Below are 24,558 nucleotides of genomic sequence, written 5' to 3' on the forward strand. Positions count from 1 at the left end.
GTTTTAAATCGTTAATAAATTCGGAGTACCGTAAGTGTTTTTCATTTCGATACGATCTTTTAATTAAAGTTGCTATATCTTGTTGAAATAACGGAGGCATTTAAATTATCCAAATATAAATCAATCCGCAATTATTTAACGAGAGTCGATGTACACAAATTTTCTTACAGCTTCAGAGGCTGAGTTTACGATTCACAAATATTATCACATACACTTAAGTCGGCCGTAACATCAGTTCAATTGAAAGCGTCGATTTCCTTCCAACGTTTTTCGATCCTTAGGAAGACCTGTCATATTCGTATAATTCGATACATACACCAATGGCGCGAAAAAGATATATACACATATGTCATGTATGATACATACGTACAAAACCACCAATAATTAACGTTTAATTACGCCTCGTACAGTCCGTAGAGATCGTTAAAACGCCCGGCGTTTAATTGATTAATTTTGTTTTTTTTTGACACCGTACTGCTGAGAATCAGACTCCACAGGTAGCCGCTCCACTTATATTACATGCGTATACACGGGACCATGACAATTGCGTATTATACGGTTTAATCAGGCCCAATTCCGCAACCAGCAGGCAGTGATTATTATCTGCAGCAGCCACGCTCCGTCATAATTATCTCAATTATAAATACTGGGCTTCGAAGCATAAAGCGATCAAGTGCCAGCCACGGTCAAAGTTATGCAAGTCATTCAGGTATGCCATGTCGTGAATTTTTATTTCTGCTATTTTTTGACACTGCACTGTTATTTTGTCGGTTTTCTTTTAATACACTGAGAGAAATTTTTAGTTCCGGTTATCGCTCAGTCCTTAAATATTTTCATTGTTCTACCACAATCGAAAAAGATATTTCTAGGTAGAAAATGAAAATTAGTTTTCCAGCTGTTACCGGAAAGTCTAGTACCCGTTACTATTCTTTCTCGTTACGATCGCTGTTACTATATTTTCCTGCAACTGTTGCGAAAATTTAATACTTGTGCAACAATAAATTGACGTTAAAGCCTTGTTCAACTAAAAAAGTAGAACAAACCTCAGAAACTTATTTCGCGTTGCAATTACCGAAAAAGGATCGACAACAGCGCAAAATGGTTACGCGTACCTCGTTTTTCCCAATTCCAACAATATTCAAACAGTTTTTTTAACGATACCTGTTTTGCTGAATTTTTCTAGTTACTAGAACGAATAAAATTTTTCTCAGTGTATGAACCAACCGCTCTCAGATTATAACGCGTGCGAATTAAATTTTAACAGCCAAGGGACCATGCAGTCGTTAGGAATCCACTCCGTATATTCAAAGCGAGTTATCCGTTGGGCAGGAAACGAGGCTTGGTCCGATTCTAATTAACTCTGAATTAAAAATGTCGAAAAGCGAAGAGCGAATCGATTTAATCTTCTCATTCGACCAATAAGATTTCCTCGAAGCGCGTTATCCGCCGGCTTTCATAAAAGTTATCCTGTCGCGGCGCGTAACACGGTCGTAAGGGGATCTAATTAGCGGCGTATACGACGGTACCTTTGCGAGCATAACCGAGTCGTTTACGGAATGACAAAGTGCCTCGCCTCGCGTCGCTCGCGCGCAGCTGATGTATTAATACGACGGGCTCCGAACCTCGGCTCGAATCGCCTCGAGATATTAAACGTACGCAAGTAAGAACATCGGAAAGACCTCGCGTTCACCGTTCACCGGTATTATAATGCCGCCTGCACGATCGCGGTTACTTATAGTTTCGATAAAGCTGTCTCCTGAATTCTCGCGCCCAATTCGAAATACCCGCGTCTCTCGATTAATCAATGCACTGCGCCGAACGCACCAGGACGATATCGGACGATGTACGGCCAATCAAGCCTCGTGCCGTGTTTTCGGGAGATTTAATCGACTTGCCACGCGTTAGTTGATTTTTACTTTTCATCGCCCTCGGCGACACAAGACGGAGTGGTGGTTTCGTTACGAAAATCACTTTTTCTTATTTTAACGAATATTCGCGTTTTCCGACATCCAGAATTCGGAAATCAAGTTTTTAGAAAAAAAAACTTTCGACGCGGAAGATACCGGAAACGGCTCGTTGAAGAAATTTTAAACTTACAGGATTTTATAATCAAAGGATGGGCGTAAAAAATTGTCACGTCTCGTTTAATTTGAACTTTCGGTTCTACCGGAAATAAAATCGATTTTCAATGTTTCACCGACAAATGTGTACTTCTTTCTTCTTACTACTTTTTCCGAATAAACGATTATGTTTTTCCCAGCTTGTGTACTTTTTTTTTTTTTATGTTTCTAATTTCCATTTTTTACCTAGAACTATATTTTTCTATCGCGATAAAAAATATAAAGAGTCAAGGACTCAGCGGTAACCGGAACTAAAAATTACGATACCTGTTTTACTGAATTTTTTTTAGTTACTGTAACAAATGAAATTTTTCTCAGAGTGCCCAACCAAAATCAGTCTCGGCTTCACGAGGAATAACATTTTCAATGTACTAGTTAACGCACAGCAGTTTCACACGAGTGATCCAAGACCCGGAAAATACCACTTCACGAACGCTCTAAACATGAAAAGTTTCTTTGTTTACTCTTCGACGAGAAGCTTCTATATCCGTTGGAACCCTTAAAAGTCATACTGACAGGCTGTCGATGCTGTCATAGCGGATTGTCTCCAGGCATATCTAATAACTAAGACGACAGAAAACTTCCGTCGTAAAAATATAACTGATTAGCACCTTGTTGCATCCCTCTGTCCGAAGATACATTGTACAAAATTAGAGTTACACGGATGTATTATACGTCGTATAATCTTCGTAAATATACATAATACATATCGAAGGATTTCTTTAGGATTATTATAAAGGATGGGCAGACATCAATATCGAGTGCTAATCAGAGGATCAGACCTAGCTTCGAGGCTTTGGGCTTTGGGCTTACCGGAAACCGGAAATCGTCCCCGGAGATTAGCTCCAGTTTTAATTGGATTTACCACTGACGCGGGCGTCTCGTTCATGTTTACATGCACGTATATCAGTTATACCATTGTCAAATATTCTCTCCGGATTAGCCAAAGCTAATTAACTATTTATAATTGCCTATGTGTGTGTAATATGTTCGTATCCACGAAAGTTTTCGAATTGTATAATTCCGCCTGCTCGATCCCTGAGCAAACTAGATCGATAATTATTTCTGGACGAAAAGAAAAGTTTGGGGGTTAAAGGCGTAATTCTGATACAAATAGTATACTACAAGAAGAAAAAAGAAAAACATGATCTTTTATAATACCGAAGAGACGACCATGTGAGATACACGTATTAGTGAGATTCATTTGCATAGTGTAATGACTTGCCGAATGTTTAAATTTTGGAACCGAAAGAAGACTTAGACATTCCAAAACACATTATTCTTTGAATCGATGAAAGTTTGCAATTGGTAATTTCGAATGAATTAATAAAACAGCATAAAATTCTATCAGAGTTACTCAATCCTCGTTCTTCAGCTCTTCCGATAAGAATTTTTCATTGTATCTATGAAGGAAATTTTTATGATTAAGCTTCCAAAGAAAGCATTCAATTTCGGTTTTCGAAATTGTCACGAATAAAAAATACTTTTCGAAGAAAAACTGAATTGAAAAAATTTTTCACTTAATTACAGTTACAGACGCTAACAATTTGTTCATTTCTGCACTGTCCGCTATAATATTGCGTGGTAAATTTCTGATCGTCCGTAATTGAGAATACATTTAAGAAAGGAGCCCCCATTCACATAACTGGTATCAATCATTACTTTCAACAATCAAGTTTTCCCCAAATCAATTACAACCTGACTAAACATACGCAAAGGAAGGCTTACACTACACTACACCGAATTTTTCTAGTCACTGTAACAAATGAAATTTTTCTCAGTCCATATTCCTGAGAAAACAAAACATACAAAGTAAAATATAAGCAAAAAAGAAAACGAAGATTGTAAAGAAATGTAGGAATCGTTTTATTAGCCACTAAACCGGGTGATCAATGCCGTTGCGGATCTCGTCATTCGTCTTACGCATATGTAGAGACCAAGTGGTGCATATCTGCGTCTGTGTGTGCGTATAAAGCGATGGCGGTGAGATCATGGAAGTTCGTAGCACGAGCGCCGAGGTATTTTCTGGAGGACCCTTTTAGTCCCTCGGGCTAAGGTGTACCCCGTCACGCTACACGCGCCCAAGTATTTTTATAGTCCCGTATTTTTTCCATTATACATTAACCCTCGTCCACCTGTGAACGCGGCGCTGCAACACCGGTTCCGTTTCATTAGTCCCGCTGCGCTCGCGTCTGGAAGGAAGAGGATAATAAAAATAATAATAATAATAATAATAATAACAACAACAGCAACGACAACAATAAGAAGAAGAAGAAGAAGAAGAAGAAGACGAAGAAGATGAGAAAAGAAATGCCGAAGAGATTCGAACGATATTCAAGCGCGTGCCGGTAATTTAGGGGGGCCCGATTACCGGCTCGTATCGAATCGATACTCGAATTGCGTAAATTTTATCGGACGACTGACCGGATATAAATATGATGAAAAGATAGCCGGCACGCGTCGCGCAGGGTCCAGCTGACGGCCGAAGGAAGCTGGGCATAAACGGCAACATGTGTACGCCGGATTTAATCGCGTCCTCAAACACGATCCGTCGACTTTCTACCGAATGCCGTTTACCGTTTCCCGACCCGATCCGATCCGCCCTGTTCCTCCGACAATTGGAAGGAAGAACCAGAAAGTTTCACAATCAGACCCGAGATCTCATCTACCTGAATCCGCACAGGATGTAGGTACGCAATTCACGATCGAACAAGTGTGTTCGCAAATCGATGATGAGAGATAGTTTCGTCGTGAATTTGTGTAAATTTTTTTCATCGTTAGGGAAAAGATTCGAATATTATGTGATTTTTCGATTGCTCGAATGGTGTACAAAAAATCACTATATTTACTAATGAAATTCGGACAAAGTGATAAAGTAAAAGAGCATCCCAAAGTTCAAGTTGAAGTCAAATTAACCGTTTGACCGGCACAGCATTTTTCATTATTCATAATCGAACTGGCAAAGTCGAAAAATTAAGCGAATCACGTGATATTTGGATTATAGGGATGTTTCAAGTCGCTGAATCGATTTTGGGGGTTATTAATACGGTTTTCCAACTCCCGTGGTTAATTTTTCGATTTTTCCAATTCATCAGAAATCGTTTTTAAATTTTTAAATTGGGGCAATTGCAGCAGATACTCTAATTTTTTCTACTACTCTGAACCCCTGAAATTGGAGATGAGGGTGAATTTCGTCAGCTAACTACGGGGGTTAAGACTTACTTACAAACTTGAATACAATATAGGTAACTCATATATTTCCAAAGCATTTATTTTTTCGTTCATCATATTGGGTGGGCCATTTTAAGTCGGCCATTATACAATTTGCAAGTCTGATTTAAAAATCATAATCACTGAGGAAAAAAATCCTCTATACATTTTTCAAAAATTTCAAAACCGATTAAACAACAACAAGTCATTTTTGCTCAACCATATCGAGTCCGCGATATTGAATTTCAAAATTTTGACTTCCGATCAGTAATCAGTGACGGCAAAAACCCCTATATAAAGTTTTTCTGAAATCTCTGTAACATATGAACATTTGTAACCATTTTGGATCGGCCATTTTGGATCCGCCATATGGAATTTTGCAATTCTATTGTCAGATTCAGATTCAGTGACCTCAAAAACCATTGTACACCAAGTTTCATTCAAATTGGTTGAAAAACAAGAAAGTTATTCGATTTGATCATATATGATACGTAAGCAGAATTGGCAAAACTTTTTTTTGATCATGTATGATACAATGCCAGTCAACCGGTTAATGATTAATTATTTTCGTTCTGTTACAAAGATGAATTTTTCGTAATGGGCTTGTGCGATCATCCCTATTCAAGTGTGCGAAATTTTTTTACGATATATTTCAATCCCGTCAAAGAATTTTACGAAATCGATGCCCGAGGCTTTTGTCATGGGAGAAAAGTGTTCGTGTCTCTTCACCTGCTTGAGGTGGCGTGAATTATACTTAATGCACGACGACGAATTACGTATTGCGCAAGCTTGAGAAACAACTTGCGTATAACGTGTAACATTTTCCGTCTGTCAAGAGAATATGGGGCAGCCTTCAAGTGTGTCAAGATAAAGTATATTCCTTGTTTAAAGACTCAAGACCTACCTCACGCAATCGATGAATTACATAAACGTTGCTTGGGGGAAAATATTTAGGTTGATTTCATATTTGACGTCCTTTCTAGACGGTATCTAAATTATTTGAAAGTCATTGGTCTTTGGTACAATTGGTAAAAATCAAAATTAAACCGAATGGAGGCTTTGAGGACGTGTTATAACTGAAAATTTGCTCCCGAAATCCGGGACCAAAATTCGACTACACCGTGTAGTGTTCCCAACAAACTATTTCAAACTATGCACGAAGAATACAGAAAAATATATGAGAAATTTTCGGAACTACTTTCGTAATACTCAGATATTCGTAGATTTTATTTCAAGATCGATGACGGTCATTAATTGAACAGAATAATTTCTGTCCTACGATATTAATAAGTGCAATTCGTTTACTATATTTTCACATGTCCAACTCGAAGCTCTGTGAACTGGATTAATCTTTACCGTTAACGGTACCAAAATTCATGTAACATATTAACCGTCAAAACGTAAACTGCATGCAGTAGCGGTTGAAAGAAGCCGATACGTAGGGTCAGAGCGTTGGAGATGGGGAAAAGAAGAAGAAGAAGAAGAAGAAAGCGAGGTCCATAAGAGTTTCGTTTGGTTCTTATTTCGCGAAAACCGGGTAAATTGCATGCGTGAAATTGTTGAATAGAGGATCACTGATGCAGAGCGGAAGGCCTCAAGATATGGGTCAAATTCTGCTGTATAATTACCAGCATTAACCACCGTGATTGCAGGCCACTTGGAAGGTACGAGTTTCAGACGACGGTTGTCACCCGAAGCGTTGCTGATTTCAATTTCCTTCTCATACGTAATTACCCACTCGCTACCACACCGCCGTCCCATTTCCCGCCACGATTTTATATGCATTTATGCACAAACGCGTGGGTAGGAAATGCCGCAGGGCAGACCGACCGCCAAACAGGCTAAAGTGAACATTTTTAATGCTCGATCATTTTCCATTGCCTCGCGTTTCAGCTGTTTACTGAAATAAAATCGATTTTTCGTCGGAACTGTTCGGGGTTTACTTTTCATGCTTTACCATGTGAAAGAATTTACAACAAACAATCATCGCACGCGGTACTGAAACAGTATACTTTTTCCGAACAACGGATTATATTATTATAAAACTTTACCGAAATACTCGATACGTTGATAAAGATTTTTGAAAAAAATTCTCCAAAATACTAATCGTGATTATGTAAATGAACGTCGCTGAACATGCCCAGAAAGATATTCCGATGCAGTTTTTGCAGACGTTTCAATTAATAGTTTTTCCCTATTTCTTCATGTGGAATAATACTCGTACCTGGTCGTTCTTTGAATTACTGCGCAGCTAACAATATATGGAATAAGGAAAGAAAGGATGAAAGATAGAAGTGGAGGTCCGAGCCTACTTGTCTGGACAAACGGAAGGGTAAAAGCCGCACTCGTATTGGGGCATCAATGCTGCATCGGAGGGCTGAAAAGTGCATGTCTTAAGGACCGCATTCGCTCAAGTTCCGAGTCGCGATTATCGGTAAAAACATACCGGTACATACGTTCAGGCCTCAACTTCTGTGCAAAATATACTTATGGTACCAACTTGAGAGAAGCTTCTGCCGCAACACGTCATTACACCCATGAATTTCGTTGTATTATTCATCGATCCGAGACATCTGCAACAACCCAGAATGCTTTACGGCGGTAAGTTTTCAGCGTAAGACGGCCGCATTTAAGGAACGGGGTATAATCATTGTCTCCAACGTGAAATGATGCACTAGTCCAAGAAGATATCTTTACCTCCCCATCAAAAGCACACGGCTGCTATCGTATCTAGGTATCAATGATAAATTGATTATTAGTTATGCCATCCGTAAGATTAATCATTATTAAATGATGTAAGCGTGGGGTTTACGCTTGGAGACAATAGTGAGATGCGGGTTCTGGTCGCATTAGTTTGTAGAGTGTTAGTTGGATTTTAATCTTACAATTAGTTTCGACGTAACAATGTACGTTGGATTCGAGATGAATTGAAAAGCTTCGTCGGACACAAACGGTCTTCGTCAAGGAAAATTGAATGATTTTTTATCAATCCCAAATTGTATAATGTATTTTCACATTACAGTTGTATCGATAGTTAAGAACTAGAAGGGCACGACTGATTTCCTGATTACCAGCGATTTCAATTGATTGCGTGCGATTTCATGCGATTCTCGATGTCGTGTGTGATTTCAGGGAATTCCTTACGATTTCACGTGATTTAACAATTTTAAAAACTAGTTCACGTCGTTTTAAGGTGATTTCATAATTAATCGAACGATTTCGAGTACATTTTCATCCAATTGTTAGAGATCAGGTGATTTTCGATGATTTCATGACAAGATGGGACAATCCATGGCTTTCATCTACGATGTGTTACAGGTATTATTTTATATGAAATAACATAAGGTGTGACATCTTGCTCCTAAATCAATGTTGAAAAAATAAAGTAAACAATTTCGTTCGCAATATAAATTCGTATAAGATATATTTTTGGATTCACCAATCAATTATGCTGAGTACGCGCTAATCGGTTATTGAGATTACAAAATTTTCATAAAATTGAAGCAAGCACGAACACCCGATATACACGAGAAAGCGAGGGAGAAAGGATACCTTCGTAAAGTCGAATCTGATGTTGAAATTTTTCATTTTGCATGATATTTGTTCCACGGCGAAACAGGTCTATCAGTACATCTGCGACAATGTGATTTCATTGAATTTCCGTACGATTTCAAGTGATTTCACGCGTTTTCAAGCGATTTCCAGCAATTTCAAACGATTTTCAAGTGATTTTGCGAAAGACTTTATGATTCCCGAAGACTTGGCATGATTTCAAGTGATTTTCAATAATTTACCCCATCAAAAAAGAGCTTGAATCGATTTCACTAGGCAATGTACAAGTGATTGCACAAGTAAATAACCTCTTGCAAAAAGGTGTAAACACTGTTTTTCCGGTTTGCGGAATTCGATCGGTTTTTGTCATATGATTTTTTTTAATTATCATTATTATTGCGTACGCCCTTATATGGGAGTAAAATCAACGACTGCTGAAAAACGTTTGTTTACGCTCTTCTCTTAGACCTCGATATTATTGCGATGTATTCGTAATTTCTTCGTTGTGCAGAAACTTTATGACGGGAGAAATTATTGTGTGAATAAGTTAATCGTCTTTGTTCCTTGCGCTGTAAACATTATTCTGAAGTTTCCTGTCTTCAACGCAACGTTTCCTCCAACTGTTCTTCCCTTTGTCCGCGGTGTATGAAAACTTTCGTGAATTTATCTAACATTTGATGCCGAAAAATTTGACTCCTGTGTCTGACAAGTTTTCAGTATCATTTAGCGTCTCATCTTTACTGGTCTCTAAACGGGTCTTTACCAATATATCCAACTGTGTTCCTTCGATGTGTTGTACAGCCGTGTTTTTTTTTTTTTTCTCTCTCTTACGCTCGTTTTCCGGGCAGATTAGGACTCAGCCCGTTTAATAGAGTGTAGCTGAAGCTCAATAAATTACATTTAAATATTGAACCTGATACAAGCGAAGTCGAGCATGGGAGCACGGAGCCAGGCGGAATCTGGTAAACATAGACCTGAGATAATAACGGTCGATAAAGGGCCGTAAATCACTTTGGGATCTATGCTGCAATATTATATATATATATATATATATATATATACGCATAGTCGCTACTAGCGAGTACAACGAACCGTGAACGCGACCCGCATGAATTGTAAAACACTTACGACTTGAAGGGTCGAGGAAGATCCTGCGCCGACAATTATACCCGGACTTGTCCAGGGAACATGATGATAGTTACAACAATCGACGACTGTCTACGGACCGACTTGCGATGATAAAATTGACTCGCGAGCTGACCGATGGCAGCCGCAGCAGCACCAATCTTCACCTGATTTTCTCTGACGTCGGTTCGTGATAATTATACACCTTATTGCAGGAGTAAGTACTCGTGTACCAGAGATGGAAGTGCGCGCATCCTACCGACGATTACGGACAATTAGAACGGCGGTAAATCTTTCTCGGTTCAGGTGATTGTTAAGAATCTCCGCGATAAATTCATCGTATAAGACATTCGAATTTTAACGCCTCGGAAGCGCACCTTCAAAGTGTCTGTAAATTTATTTAATAGCAGGGCATTGCTGGGGCTAATTACATCCCTTGTTTTACGTTTAATAAATTACAACCGTACCGCGTTCAACATTATTTTTTTTTTTTTTGTTTTGCCTGTTTCTTACCTGCCTAAGATGTGGATATGGAAAACCGGTATCAAGGGACAGGCAGCAGCCCTTCATCCTCTTCAATTTCATCTTATTAATGGGCTGTAATCGTTACGTGAAGCAACTTCTGATCTTCAAAATCCTGTTTGGAAAAATCTCGGATCATATGCCGTACCGATTGAACCTCCCGGAATTTTAAATCCCGTTGCAAAACTGTTGTGCCAGATATGGTCCGTGACAATCGTTTAGCTCTTCGCGTATTTATTCTCCAAAAAGTTGATATAAAACAATGATGAAAAACGCGTGATAAATATGAAAATTTCTGCTTGACAATTAAAATCGATCGCATGAACACGCGATGTTGCTTAGAGTTCGCTTTACAGTTGTTGTGAAACACAATCCAGCAACCCAAATATCATCGATTTCTCTTAGACCGATCGCGAGATAACGCGTGTGTTTGTACACAATCGTTAACATACGACTCATTCGATTCTTCTAAACATCAGCTACGATCCGAATGGCGAAAAAAATGTCTAAAATCACTTTCGAAAGTAAGAAGAGAATTTGATGCGTTTATGCTTCTCAAAAAGCATTCGTTTCATTGCACGGAAGGAACGGAATTCTTGAATCATACAAATATATAATATAACTCTAATGGTATAGGTAATGCAAAAGTTTTTATTACAAATGTCGTTATCTGTAACAATGATTGAACTCTTGACTCAACAAAACATGAACTACAACAAAATCGAATGGTTTTCATACAACAATTTCATATTTTTAAAACAAATTTTTACTCATCTCAATCACACATTTTATTGATACAAAATTCACGTTAATGCAAAGAACTCGCGCGATGTTATCTTGAATAAATTAATAGTCATCGTGATCATTTAAAGGCTTGATTAAATTATATATATATATTAAGTTGTCACAGATATTTCGTCCGATAAAAGCATTTTGTTGAACTAAGTAAGTATTATGTTTGCCGCATTTGAGTATAACATTTAGTTCAATCAAACGAATATCACTTGACTCAAAAAATCCTTTTCCTCCGCGTTTGTTTCTGTTTCTGGTGTGCAATGGTGAGAAAATTGCGCTTCCACACCAATGCTCTATCCTGTTAAGATTATGATGATTTCGAACGTGGCTAAAGGACAGAAAGAGAGACCGTTAAGGATCCGTTCCTAATGCAATAAAATAAATATAGGCGCGTGAGTTTTTTATCAGACGAAACTGCTCTTCCCATCACCAGAGTTCCAGTTTGACCGTCACGGAACGATTAAGATATAATTTTCCAAAGGCAACTAATTAGTAATTAGTTTCCCGAGCTCTTTCACTTTCCCTCTCTCTTTCCGCCGGGATCACGAGACGTCTATCCTGTCGGCTAATAACGCGGTGTTCATCGTTCACCGTTCGCCGTTCACAACCGGTACCTGGAGAAGAGAGGTTATGACCAATACTGCTGCCAAGAAGTGCACCTTGCGCCTCGCGCCATCGCATAACTCAGTGTTAATGGTTAGTTGGCTCTCTAATGAGTAGGAGCAGCACCCTGCGGCTTCTGCCCGCGTTGATAGAGCCTTAACAGTCTCTGCACAGTGAAAAGTATCAACTCTCATCGGGACGACTCGTGCGTGCGCCAGCTCACTCTTCATACCACAGCTTTAACAGCTTCATGAATTTATGCCTCAGCATCGCGAGCTATTATACGATCCGGATAGTTAATTATTTTACATCGTACAGAAAATACCAACCGAACTTTCAGCGGCTGGTATAAACCTGCCCTACGTCCCATACGTATACAATTTTTATTACATCAACGCATGCATCAGGAGACAGATTTTTTAACGCACAACGTCCGCTCACAAGTCGAATTCAAATGAACGAATCGGAGAGTATGAGCTTAAAGCCAATTCAATGGTGATAACTTTATGGTGAAAAATCGCTAATTTGCGAAGCCTTTTAAAACCCAGGAAAAATTTTATCCTTCGGAACTAAGTTCCTCGATATTACATTTACAAAAGTTTCATTTTCTACCCCGTGCCATCAAACATTGTTAAATCTAACCCAAAAGAGTTCGTTTTTGCTGTGAAATTTGAGTAGTATTGCACTAACACTGGAATTATGTCCAGCCCTTTGAACGAAGGTCGATTAACGTACAGCATTAGCTTCTCTCCCTCTCTGTCTTTCTGCGGTCCCCCCTGTACACCCGCCATCACTGGTTCTGAATCTCGTTCAAAAATCCTTCACTTCGAATCCCGTCGTACCCGGGGTGCCCCTTTAATCGTCATGGGCTTTGATTCGTTAGTATACCCTGCATGAATTGACCCCTGCGACTCGGGAGCAGAGGTGAATCGTATTTGCGCATGGCACCCTCCGGAGATGATCTCTTTTGAAGAAATACCTCAAAGTCATTGAAGGTAATTGGAGTGGCACATGATCACGGTTGGTTTTGTTGCAGGACGGATGATCTCTTTCGTGGGAAATCGACGCTCGTGGTCCTCGCCACCTTTTCAAACTCGAAACTCTTCCGATGCAAGCCGTTCATCCCGCAAGGCTTCACAGGTGGATCGTTTCGCCTCATCGTTCGTGCGTAATGATCGTTTCCAGTCGTCTAATCCTCCCGTTAAATTTCAACAAACCAACGACGCACACGTGCTCCTTTTCTGTCACGACTTTCCAGTACCGTCCATCCCACAACGTCTTCGGAGCACGTGTTCCTCTGCAAGTGCCAGAACAGGTATGAATAGAATTACATACCAGGCTCTTAAAACGACTGCAAGACACGGTGTGATACAGGAAAACAGGTGGATCGGTGCCATATACCCTCATCCTTTCGAGACTTGCATACACGGTTCTTTAGACTCTTAAAATTTCATGGTGCGTGCTGACAAGTAACATTGCTAATTGTAAATAGGAGTAAATGAGCAGAACCTTGAAGAATGCATTGGTCAGATGCTATCTGCCTCAACGGTCTTTTGAAATTGTTAGGTACACGCGTTCGATCGCTCGCTGTGAGAACCGAACCGAAGAAGAATACACACTCGAAACAAGTGCGTACGAGGACCGCACGTGCATCTTATGGAAAACGTCTACGTCCCTGCTCGTAGCCTGCATGGGACGAAAAGGTGTTCCAAACGGCAAGTTCGTTTCTTGGATAACTGTACACGTGAAACTGAATTAGTCGAGATCGTGAAATGTACTTCGATCCTTTCGTGTAGGAAAAATTGGATTGAAAGCTAGGCAAAAATATTTTCCGCACAAAGTATATGGCTGAAAATACGTATTACATGTGGAACCCATTCCTTGAACGTTGAGTGGTTTAAATCGAAGCGACTGTTTTTTTGTTGGAACGAAAGTTACTGCTATGGCGAATCATCAGCCAATTAGTAATTTTTGTCGACAATGAATTGGGTCTCAATAAGTCACTGAGGCGGAGTACGCCGGTGTATGTATGTGGTATAACGAAATCACGATAAAGGAATAACGTATGAAGTTGGAAAGAAAAAAGCTGAAGTAGCGGTTCTTCGTATAAAAGGACCGGAGTAATTTGCGCTGGTTTCGGTAACGGCGCACAAATGGATGCCCTAAAGGAACCAAGCAGGATCGGGGATTTCGAGCTCCCGTTCGAGATGCACCGCATTGCAATCTGCACCGGTGCCACAGTCTTGATCTTCAGCTGGCGCCCATCTATGGAGACATATAACGTATAACAGGGTTTTGCTGTTTGCAATACAGGACGTTTGTTTGGCGAGGTCTTGAGATGCGAAAACTCCAGCCATGCCGCAGAGAAAGAGAGCCGTGATTGGACAAATCCACTTTTTACTCAGCGTCGTTTTGACTTGGGTCACGTCACTTACTTTGATTGTGATAACCAGTCACGGCCTCCGCCACTGAGTCTTGTTCATCGCTGTATACCGCCTTTTGTCGCGGACGTTCGACCGACGGAGAAAGAGAAAGACGAGATGGACCAAAAGAAATCCCAAGATCGCAGGAGCGGAACGAAGAAGCAGCGTCGTTGCTATTCTGATCCAGATCTCGAGACGAGCACCGCTCATACCCGCTACCCTCGAAATTTCTCGAACCTCCTGCCCTACTGCTGCATTCCCACTGCACTCAAGATGCTGGGTAAGTGGCATCGAAAGTCACATCAACGCGGTGAAAGATATCCTTACGATTTATCGGTGACACCATTCCGGACGATCAGTTATCGCGTAGACGTATAACAAAAGGATCAAACTAACGTAGTTAGTGACAATGCATGCAGGGTGAAAACAAACTAATAGTCAAGCAAGTAAAAAGACTCGCGATTGCTATGCAGCTGTACTCGCCAGTCAGTGATGAACGTTTTTTCATTCACATGGCAAATGTCTTTTAATTACTCTTGTTTGAACATTGACGTTTTTATTAAGCACGAAATTATGCAATCGAATATTAAAGCCTTTCAACCTTACGCTGTAAAACATGGTCGTGTTAAAAGTGACAAGTATTGGCCAGTATGGACTAAAATAGATCAATTTTTGTGGTCAATTCGGGAATTCAACATCAGTTAGTGGGATATTGACATCAGACAGTATTATGGATTGACGCTAAATTATAGTCTATTGAAATCGACACCGGATTTTCTCTTACAGTGTATCAAGCTTCACGCCAAAAAGTGCCCAGAAACACATTATAATTGTCATGTCATGCATAGGTGACACTTCGTTCGAAAATATCGTTTCCAAACCAAGAAGACGTCGACCCATACTCCAAGCGGAATGGCGAATGGTAATTTTCAATATTTCTCACGGTATGCATCTTTCCGATCGAAGCGGGCATATCGTTGGATTAATACCTTGTACCCATATGCGTGCCCCGCACCTGCACCGCGTAGAAACCCACCTAGGAAGTATATTAGAAGCCTGACGTAGTTTCTCCCCACAGGGTGAATTCCACCGTCGGGGTAAACTAAAAATTAAAAGTATCCTCATGTCCGTCCGAAGTTGTTCAGCGTGTATCATAAGCCAACACGTATCCCCTTCCAAATACCCACGGGAGGAGCGGTGCTTATCTGTCTCCAATCGATCAGGCATAGCTGACTTCCGCTAAAAGCCTTAATTTATTCAACATTTCCAGCAACGACCTGCTTCTTCATCAAGATACTTTCTCACGCGACTTCACTTCGCTCATTGCACCACCAGAGCGCCCCTTGGACTACCTACCGGCTCGCAATCAGCTTGATATCGACTCCCTTCATCAATGGTACCGCTCCATTTCCTGTCTCAACGTTATTGCATGATTTACCTTCGCCAGCAACTGTAGGAATAGCTCGCACGTCTTTCGATAGTCGACGTCAATTGGTTCAAGACTTGTTCGAACTGTCAAAAGCATCGAGCTACTCTTAAAATTCATCAAGTGAGACAGGTTGGACCATTTTTTTTTCACATAAATTCTATTCCAGCGATTTAAAAGCAAGTAGGGCAAACTGTTTCACCTTGACCATAGTCTACCTTGAAATACCTTACATATTTAGGGGTATAGCACGTCAACAGTTGTGTAAAATAAATTACAAACCTAAACTCGGTTCATTTTCTCCGGTCGATCAACGTTTATCGTGATTTGAATATTTTTCATTACACCAAAGCAACTATTTTAGAATTTCACTCGTTCGAATATTTATTCATGTGAACACAACATTTACAACGTAATTCCAAGAAAATTTAATTCTATCACTATCTAACCTCAAAGCAAAATGTAGAAGAAAACAGTGAATCATTGAATATACAAATAAGAATATAAGTTTGTGTAGTTTACAACGCGAGCCACAACTTTACTGGAACTTAAATACTCCAAACAGACGTACGGTTGGATAAACAATTTGGAGGTAAATTATTGAAACTTGGATATTTTAGAACGGTCGAACTATGACCAGAAATTGAAAAAAATTGAGAACTCAATTTTCTAACATGGTAAATATGGTTCAGTGAAGATTTAACGATATGTACTGAAGATCCAATGAAAGCAAACTTACTACGAATTGTACCTAATTCTTTTCCAGCAGCTGAAAGAATTAAGTAGTTTCGCTGAATGACTTTCTACGTGCATGTATGTAAAATGACGCCCATATAATTTGTCACAGCTTATACCTGCAGGATTACTTAACATACAGGCAATATAATTCAATAATTAATATCGTTCCTCTAGTTACCAATGGTCTGCGATAAAATGATCGTTTCTAAGTTTCCCACGTAAAATGCGGGCATCTTACGTATACATATAGTGAACATTAATAGCTATACACGCGGCACAGACGCGCCCTATTCCAGAAATTTGTTCACACGGTTGAGTAGACGTTGGAAATTGAAAACGAGACAGGACTCGGTTGCCCAAGTCGATATGCATTCTCTTACACCTGCAAAAGTTTGCATATAATTGAATTAATTGTTCCCGAGGGTTGAAAATCATCCGTATATACATATGGAATGAACTAGGCAGCGCGTTTCTCAAGGTAAGCATATGCGAGATCACGCGGCACCACGTGCATTCATTATAATATTCTTGAAGAAAAGTATACCGCGAGTTCAATGAGGCGGTAGATATTAAACCGATACCGTTGACCACTTCCGGTTCATCGGGAGCGAGCCAGAGAGCTCGGCGGACTTGAAATTTATTATATTAGACCGGGAGGTACGGTACGCGTCCTTAGATCCGGGGACCATAAATCGGGTTCGGACGGTGAACCAAAACCCCGTGGAATTACGACTAGTGAGAGGGATGAGCGCGATCCCTATCGGAAGCCATATTAGCCGTACGAAACGAAATGAGCTGCGGTGTCTCGACGATTTTACCTCGTCGCGTGGGACAAACCTGCAGACAACTCCCCGCACTGTCGAGGTTCAACGACTCCCATATTTCGAGAGACCTCGGACCAAATCTGCATAACGGAATTAAACCAGGGCAGGTGCCGGCCACAATGCAGGAATCGGGTTTCACGAGACTTGGGGCATACATTAGGGGGCGGAAATAAGGGCGCTTTATTTTACTTGCTTATCTTGATGTTTTATTCTTCTAATCAGTCGCTGTAATTTGCAGTAAGGTCAAACTTTATCTCCGACACTGCGGGAAAGAAATTTTGTAACTAAAATAGAAAAGGGAAGCAGTGGGATGGGAGTCAATTGAAAATGTGATACACACCGCGCAATTTCATTTACACACTTTTACACAATAAAGGAGAGAACGATATGTGTTAACATATTTACTCTCGGAGTCCAAGCGCCGAATTTATCGCAATCAATTTCCTACCCCAGCAGCCGTGCCTGCTTGGCTGAATGTGAGTTGTGAAACTGGTAAATTTGCATCGAATCGTCTATGACAAGTGAAATTGCAAGACATCGGCATACCTTGTGTTAAGTGAAATGGAGAAGACAAAAATTGATATCGTGAAGTACGAAGTTATATTTCGAAAAAAATATGGCAGATCATCATATTCTGTGGGTTACATATTTAGCAATTGCCTCATAACGTAAGAACTTCTTCGCTCATTTCCATTTTGTGTAACGTGTAAACAATCATTGCGTATAATATTATACATACGTTTTAGCTAGTGTCAAAAATCAAATTGGTAAAGGACTGTACGTATTGTAATATTCTGAAGAACCAGAAACCTTTTTCGGTGAAACAGCAACGACTCTTTTCTTAATCACTGCACTGAGAAAAATTTCATTTCTTATGGTAACTAGAAAAATTGTGTTACACAGTTATCGTTAAAAAACTGTTTGAATATTGTTGGAATTTCGAAAAACGAGGTACGCGTAACCATTTTGCGCTATGGTCGATCCTTTTTTGGTTATTGCAACGCAAAATCAGTTTTTGAGGTTTACTCTACGTTTTTAGTTAAACAAGGCTTTAACATCAATTTACTGTTGCACAAGCATTAAATTTTCGCAACAGTTGCAAGAAAATACAGTAACAGTGATCGTAATGAGAAAGAATAGTAACGGATACTAGACTTTCTGGTATCAGCTAGAACACTAATTTTCATTTTCTAACTAGAACTATATTTTTCGATTGTGGTAAAAAATGAAAATAGGGACTGAGCGGTAGCCGGAACTAAAAATTTCTCTCGGTGTGATATTATTAGTGTAAAGCCAAGTTGAATCCTGTAAGAGCTGTGTCTGTACTGAAACGCGGGATCTAGACCGGTCGAATAGTCTCAAAATATTTAAATAAATATATTTAATAAGGAGAGCGATTTTCAAGATTGTGCAATAACTACTTTGGAACGAATAAAGCATCGAAAAACGAACCCGTGGACACGCGCTGAACCATCTGTTGTCGTTGGAGACGACGTCGCGATACGACGATGAACCGTACCATATGCTATCCCGGTCAAAACCCGGGTCCTCCTCCTACTCCTAGCCTCGCAAAATTGCTTCAGCATATTGTACGTAAATACACGTACAAGTGCGTATATCCATTTTATACATCCGTGTAAACGAAGCTAACGGATTCCGGAGCAAAAAGCTCGTTAAGGGGATTTCGGAGCGCTGACGAAGTGAGCAAGTTGTATTTAAAATTTTTGTTTTTCGTACCAAAAGTAATGAAATCGCTCCAAGCTTTGGAAAATGACAGTGTTTGCAATTTTTGCTTCGGCGGTTAATGAGAAAAGTTCGAACAATTGACCAAAACGGTTTTCAACTCGCTTTGAAGTATGATGCGCTGAGAGAAATCTTTAGTTTTGGTTACCGCTCGGTCCTTGACTATTTTCATTTTTTATCAGAATCGAAAAATATAGTTCTAGGTAGAAAATGAAAATTAATTTTCTAGCTGTCACCAGAAAGTCTAGTATCCGTTGCTGTTCTTTCGTTATTTCGAATAGAAATATGCAACGAGAAATAATTTTTCGAAACGAATTCTTGATATCGAATGATTATTTCCAAAACTCTAAAGTATTTTTTCTAAATTTTTAAACAAACAGTATAACCTGAACGACACGATACATCGCGACATGGTTCCAGCTGCTAACTGTTTAGTTATGTGTCAAAATCCGTTATTCCAAAATCTTACATATTTTTTCACAGAGAACAAGTCCTACGACATTTCCAAGTCAATTATACAATAAAAAAGGAAAAAAAAAATACGGTCTTCAAAGAAATAAAACGCTGTTATTAATTTCACCGTTCATAATACAATTTTAACACAAATTAACTCATATGTCAGACTTCAAGGTAAATCATCAGGAATCGATACGCGCGTTAATAATAATCATGTAAAATTTCATCATCATCGCTGTTATTCACATTTCCCTTGCCGAAAATAAAATCCGTTTTACCGTGCCTCAATCTGTTCGTAATTTGAATTCGATGCGTTATCCAATGGCTGATTTTTCTCTTCGAGACGTCTGTCCTCGTAAATGACTCTCCTCGCCCCCCTCCAAGCGTGAGCCAACGAGTCCCTTCCTACCTCGACTTCATCGGGAGCCACGGTCCCGTTGTCGACGAGGCCGAAAACCGGGATCAGGAATCTTGATTTAATCGGTGCCGACTCGGGTGTTTCCCACGCAGAGTATCCCGATCCGACGAAATTGCGTTTCGGCGTTGATACCTACATCAAAGGTGAGTTGCGCCCAGGGGCTTTGCGCCTTAAAGAACCGAGCACCTCGATCCAGTATGCAAATACGTTACATACGTGTACAGTTAATCTCTGCTTGCCGTTTGCGTGATGCAGTGATATCTTGTAACTCTCGGTTTACGCCATATTATTTAAGCAATTGCGGCTTACTCGACCGACGCCACGATATCCAACGTCGCGAGTAATTTATTTATTATAAATATGCACAGACTTGCACCTTGAGGCGTTCCCCGCTACCGCACCTTGAGAATTGTCTGTAATTATCAGGCGGACACATGTTTTCCTCAACTGATTTTTTTTTTTTTCTTTTGCCGGTTTGTTCCTTTCCTTAAACTCCCTTTCGCGCTGCAGATCGGATTAAAAATTCGCGGGGATTTAACCACGAGTCGCGCGGTGCTATGTGTAATGAAAAATGTTAGCAACGGATGGATGTAGCGGAGACGAGAATAATCAACTATCTTAGACTAAGATCGGAAAAATGATGCCACTTTTTATTGAAGGAACGTGTCAATACAAAAGTATGACGCTTTCTCCTTTGGTCGAATTTTGTTCCTATTTTACTGAAGTTTTACAACTTAGTCCTAGAATTATTTGCATCTTGACTCTGATGGAAACTTGTTCAATCTATTTAATAAGCAAGTCCTTGACTCGATTCTAATGTTCGATTCAAATTTTTTGCATAAAAGAAAAATGCCGTGCTCCAATAACATCAAAAGCAAATCTTGCAAGTATCGCTACTTTAATATAAAAAATCGGGGGAAGTCTCAAGCTTCATCGAATCGTCTCGAGCCACTCCACCCTCCATTTGTCTCAATCGATACAGAAGAAGTGGTGTTTATTTGTCCCAGTGGACAAAGAACCACTGTGGATACAGTAAAAGGTGTTTCGAGTCGCAAGGAGCGGATGTCAACCCGACACAATGGGAATTCAATTCGGAAATGGAAAGGCACTGAGACGAAACAATGAAAGCTCGGTGTTATTATGACCTCCTAGGTCTCGGTGCGTGCTATGTATGTATATACATTGTACGTACTTCGCAAGCACGTTTACCCTGACCCAGGGGATTTGACTGTTTGACCAGTGTTGGCCAGTGTTTACTCATGTCACGCTATTCAAAACTCTTCAAAAGCAACCACAAAGCGAGCCAAAGAACAAAGACAAAATTACATGCTAGGCCGTATCATTACAAAATTTTTGTTACTAATAAACGAATCGATCAAAGGTACGAAATAATACGTAAAAGGAAATAGCGAGTAAAATGGTCGTTAAATTATGATGATTGAACTATAATGGTACATGCCGTTGGAAATGCAATAGTGCAGATACTGCAATAATATACTGTGCTGTGGTTATTGGACTTTTTTTTAATCCAACGTCTTGGGAACAAATATCTTGCTCAATCAACGCTAATGTTTCAATTCGCAAAATTCAACTTGAGATGGAATGGAGATATCGACAGTTTGGACAATTGTTCCCAAAAAATGGAGAAAGTCGAAATTTTACGCGGCTGCTCAACATGAAAGCTACAATACTTCTCAGTGCACGAAAACATTATGGTACGTACTTTTTAATTTCGTGCTAAAAAAAGCTAAGAAGCTGAAAAATGTACCGCAACAAAAAACTGATAGGCTGTAAACGTGAAAAAACATGCAACACATAATAAAACATCCCGGGCCTAAAATTTTGAGCAATATACGGACGCTTTCATATACCAAAACAATATCAAATCTAAACTACCAATAATACTGTGTATTATCCTCAATTCACGCTTGAAATTTTCGGCTTTCTTTGACGAAATTTGGTAGAAGAATAAAAATGCAAATGTCCAAATTGTTAGGACATCAATTAAATTTTCTTTTTCAAATCAATTTTTAGCTAACAAAACATCATCCCAAAATTATTAAAAAAACCTGTGTTCGAAAGGTCGGTTTCAAAACGCATTCTATAATGACGTTACTTTTGTTGATACATTTTTCAAATTCAAAGATATTATTACTTGAAAATTATTTGGATTCTTACAGTCGCAATAATTTTGGCTGTCAGAAACTCTGGAACGGAGGTCCAAAGTTTTTGGAATTATTTGAAAACAATCAAGAAAGATATTTTTCAATAAAATTGTGTATAAAAATGCTGCAACAAAAAATAATTCAAGGTCATTGGGGTGTGGAGGATGATCGACTTGGACCCCCCTCCTCTCCTACAGACAATACGTGTACGTTGTTTCTGGTGGTGAAAACTATCGCGGTAATATGCGATGAAAGTTTCAAAAAAAATCCCTTACGCATGAGCTTTTATTTTCCAATCATCTTTCATGCAGATTCAACAAAGTCTCCCCTGTATAAAATAATATGTCGATGAAGAGAGTTATTGTCAAAAGTATCAGCTTTTTTTATAATGTAGCAAAGTGCACTTGCGATAAGTTATCCTTTGCCCTTTCATTTCAAGGATGATCACTCACCGAGCATCGCGTCAATGTAATTTTATGATTTTCATACTCCCGTACGGTTGTGATGTCAGTGCCATGGCATCCTCCAGACTCAGACACCCGGCGTTATAATTTATAACAGAGGCGACGGGGCAAACGCGTTCGCACGGTGCCCGCCCTAATGGGATGAATCTTTGTTGTTCCGTAGGGCGTTATACACGGCCAGTCGGCGGCAAAGGCGGCGGGAACGTCGATCCAATTAATGGAGCACATGACGTTTCCGATATAGGTGCAGGGGAATCAGGAACAGTCCCGGTGCTGTGCCTAAGCTAGGTTAGGTTAGATGAACTCAGGTTAGGTATGATTTGCTCAAGACGTGGTAAGTCAAGTTAGATTAAGAGTTAACCAGACCCGTTTCTCTTTGCAACACATGTACACTTGGGGTCAGTGATTCTGAGACGGCTAATTTATTGCAGAAGTCGGTTATGTTGGCAACGGAGAATCAACCCGCAGCGCCACCGACGGCTGGCTACGGAACTGGCTCAATCTTCGTAAACATAACGTAACCGATGACCGTCGAATCTAACCCAAAAATACAAAATTGCATGCCGAATTCGACTGTTATACCCATTTTTGCATTGCGATGCATAAGCCTCTGTTAATAGCCAAAATAGAAGACGTTTAACACAGTCGGTAAGGATTGAATAAAGCATCTGGGTCTTAAGCAAGGTTAGATTGAGATAGTATACATGCAGGTTTCTCTGTGTTGCCAACATAACTGTCTAGTGGAAAAAATTAGCCTTCTCAGATTCGTTGTCCTCAAGTTTACATAAGCACACATATCTACCAAAGTGGATCGCAAACTGCCTCGAACCAAGCGGCTGCTACCCCCGCCATTTCGCTCCCCAATATCCAAGAGTTAATTACCCATCACTCTCGACTCTCGTGGTGGGGTGATTACCACAGATGGCTTCGCCATTCTGGATTTAAAAAAAAATTAGCGAATATCGCGGATCGGCGATGAATCACATCGTCAAACCCGAAACCAAAGTAGGTAAAAATTCATCCCACAATCTGATAAAAATTCTGAAAAATTTAACCGATCTTGTTTTAAAGAAGTCTGCTTTTTACTCGAGACTTTTACAGAAAAGTTTGTGAAAAACTTGTAGCACTGATTAAGGTTCTGCAAAAAGCTCTAAGTTCTCCTGGAGATTTTTTTTATCCTAGTTCAGATGGTTGTAAGAAATTTGCTTCGCAGAAATTTAAACCTGTAAGCTGTACGAAAAGCTTGACCGTAAAAAAAAAAACATCGGATAATTACTCACAAGCTTTTTTTCTTGCAGATAAAGACATTTCTTTAGCACACATGTGGCCCCTTTCATCCTTACGGTGTTCCGACCTAGAGAAGAGCAATCCACACCAATTCGTCTCCTCCGATGAATTTGAGTAATAGGAAAAACTGCCGGCATCAAACCCGTACCGGCTTTATAGAGTAGAAGGGGGCACCCTACCTAGGGTAGGCGGGGGCGGACACATGGCACGCGTGCCAAACGAACCACTGCAGTCACGGCCGTGATCACCATTCACCAAGCCTCCAGGAGCCTCTCTCCATCTCTCTCCATCGCAGGAACATCTTTCCAAAGGATTTCGAGGGGCGAAAAGTAACTGTTACACCTCCGTTTTTTCCACCCCTATACATTTAACAGCCCTTACGCTCTCCCTCTCTCTCTCACATTCTCTGCGCCTGTTATTCCTGATATTCGCTGAAATCATTAGTTCATTTTTTTTGTTCTCTTTTCGGTTTTTGTTTTGCACCTTTCGCAGGGCAGCTCACTTCTTCCTTCAGGACATATTATAACCCGGTATCCAATTAAATCAGAAAATGAAAATTCCAAATTTCCTTCCGACAAAACCCGTAATGTCTTCTTCTACGTCGGTTTTCACTATCTCAGAGATAGTTAAAAAAAAAGTATGTTGAAAGATTGAATAATTTTCATATGAAATAAATCAGCGCCTATT

At 39.9% G+C, this 24,558-nt stretch overlaps 1 protein-coding gene across 4 annotated transcripts in view; it reads left to right on the plus strand.

Moving 5' to 3' along the window:
- The window catches only part of dbo (Kelch-like protein diablo), a 137,291-nt gene that overhangs the window by 86,068 nt on the left and 26,665 nt on the right, over positions 1–24,558 (plus strand). For all 4 annotated transcript variants that reach the window (XM_046610194.2, XM_046610193.2, XM_069133303.1 and 1 more), the window contains one exon: positions 12,964–13,242. In XM_046610194.2, coding sequence (XP_046466150.1) covers positions 13,036–13,242 — 207 coding nt within the window. In that variant the 5' untranslated portion in view covers positions 12,964–13,035. The remainder of the gene's footprint in view (positions 1–12,963; positions 13,243–24,558) is intronic.

The sequence above is a fragment of the Neodiprion pinetum genome, chromosome 2 (genome assembly GCF_021155775.2).
Source record: "Neodiprion pinetum isolate iyNeoPine1 chromosome 2, iyNeoPine1.2, whole genome shotgun sequence".
NCBI classification, from domain to species: Eukaryota; Metazoa; Arthropoda; class Insecta; order Hymenoptera; family Diprionidae; genus Neodiprion; species Neodiprion pinetum.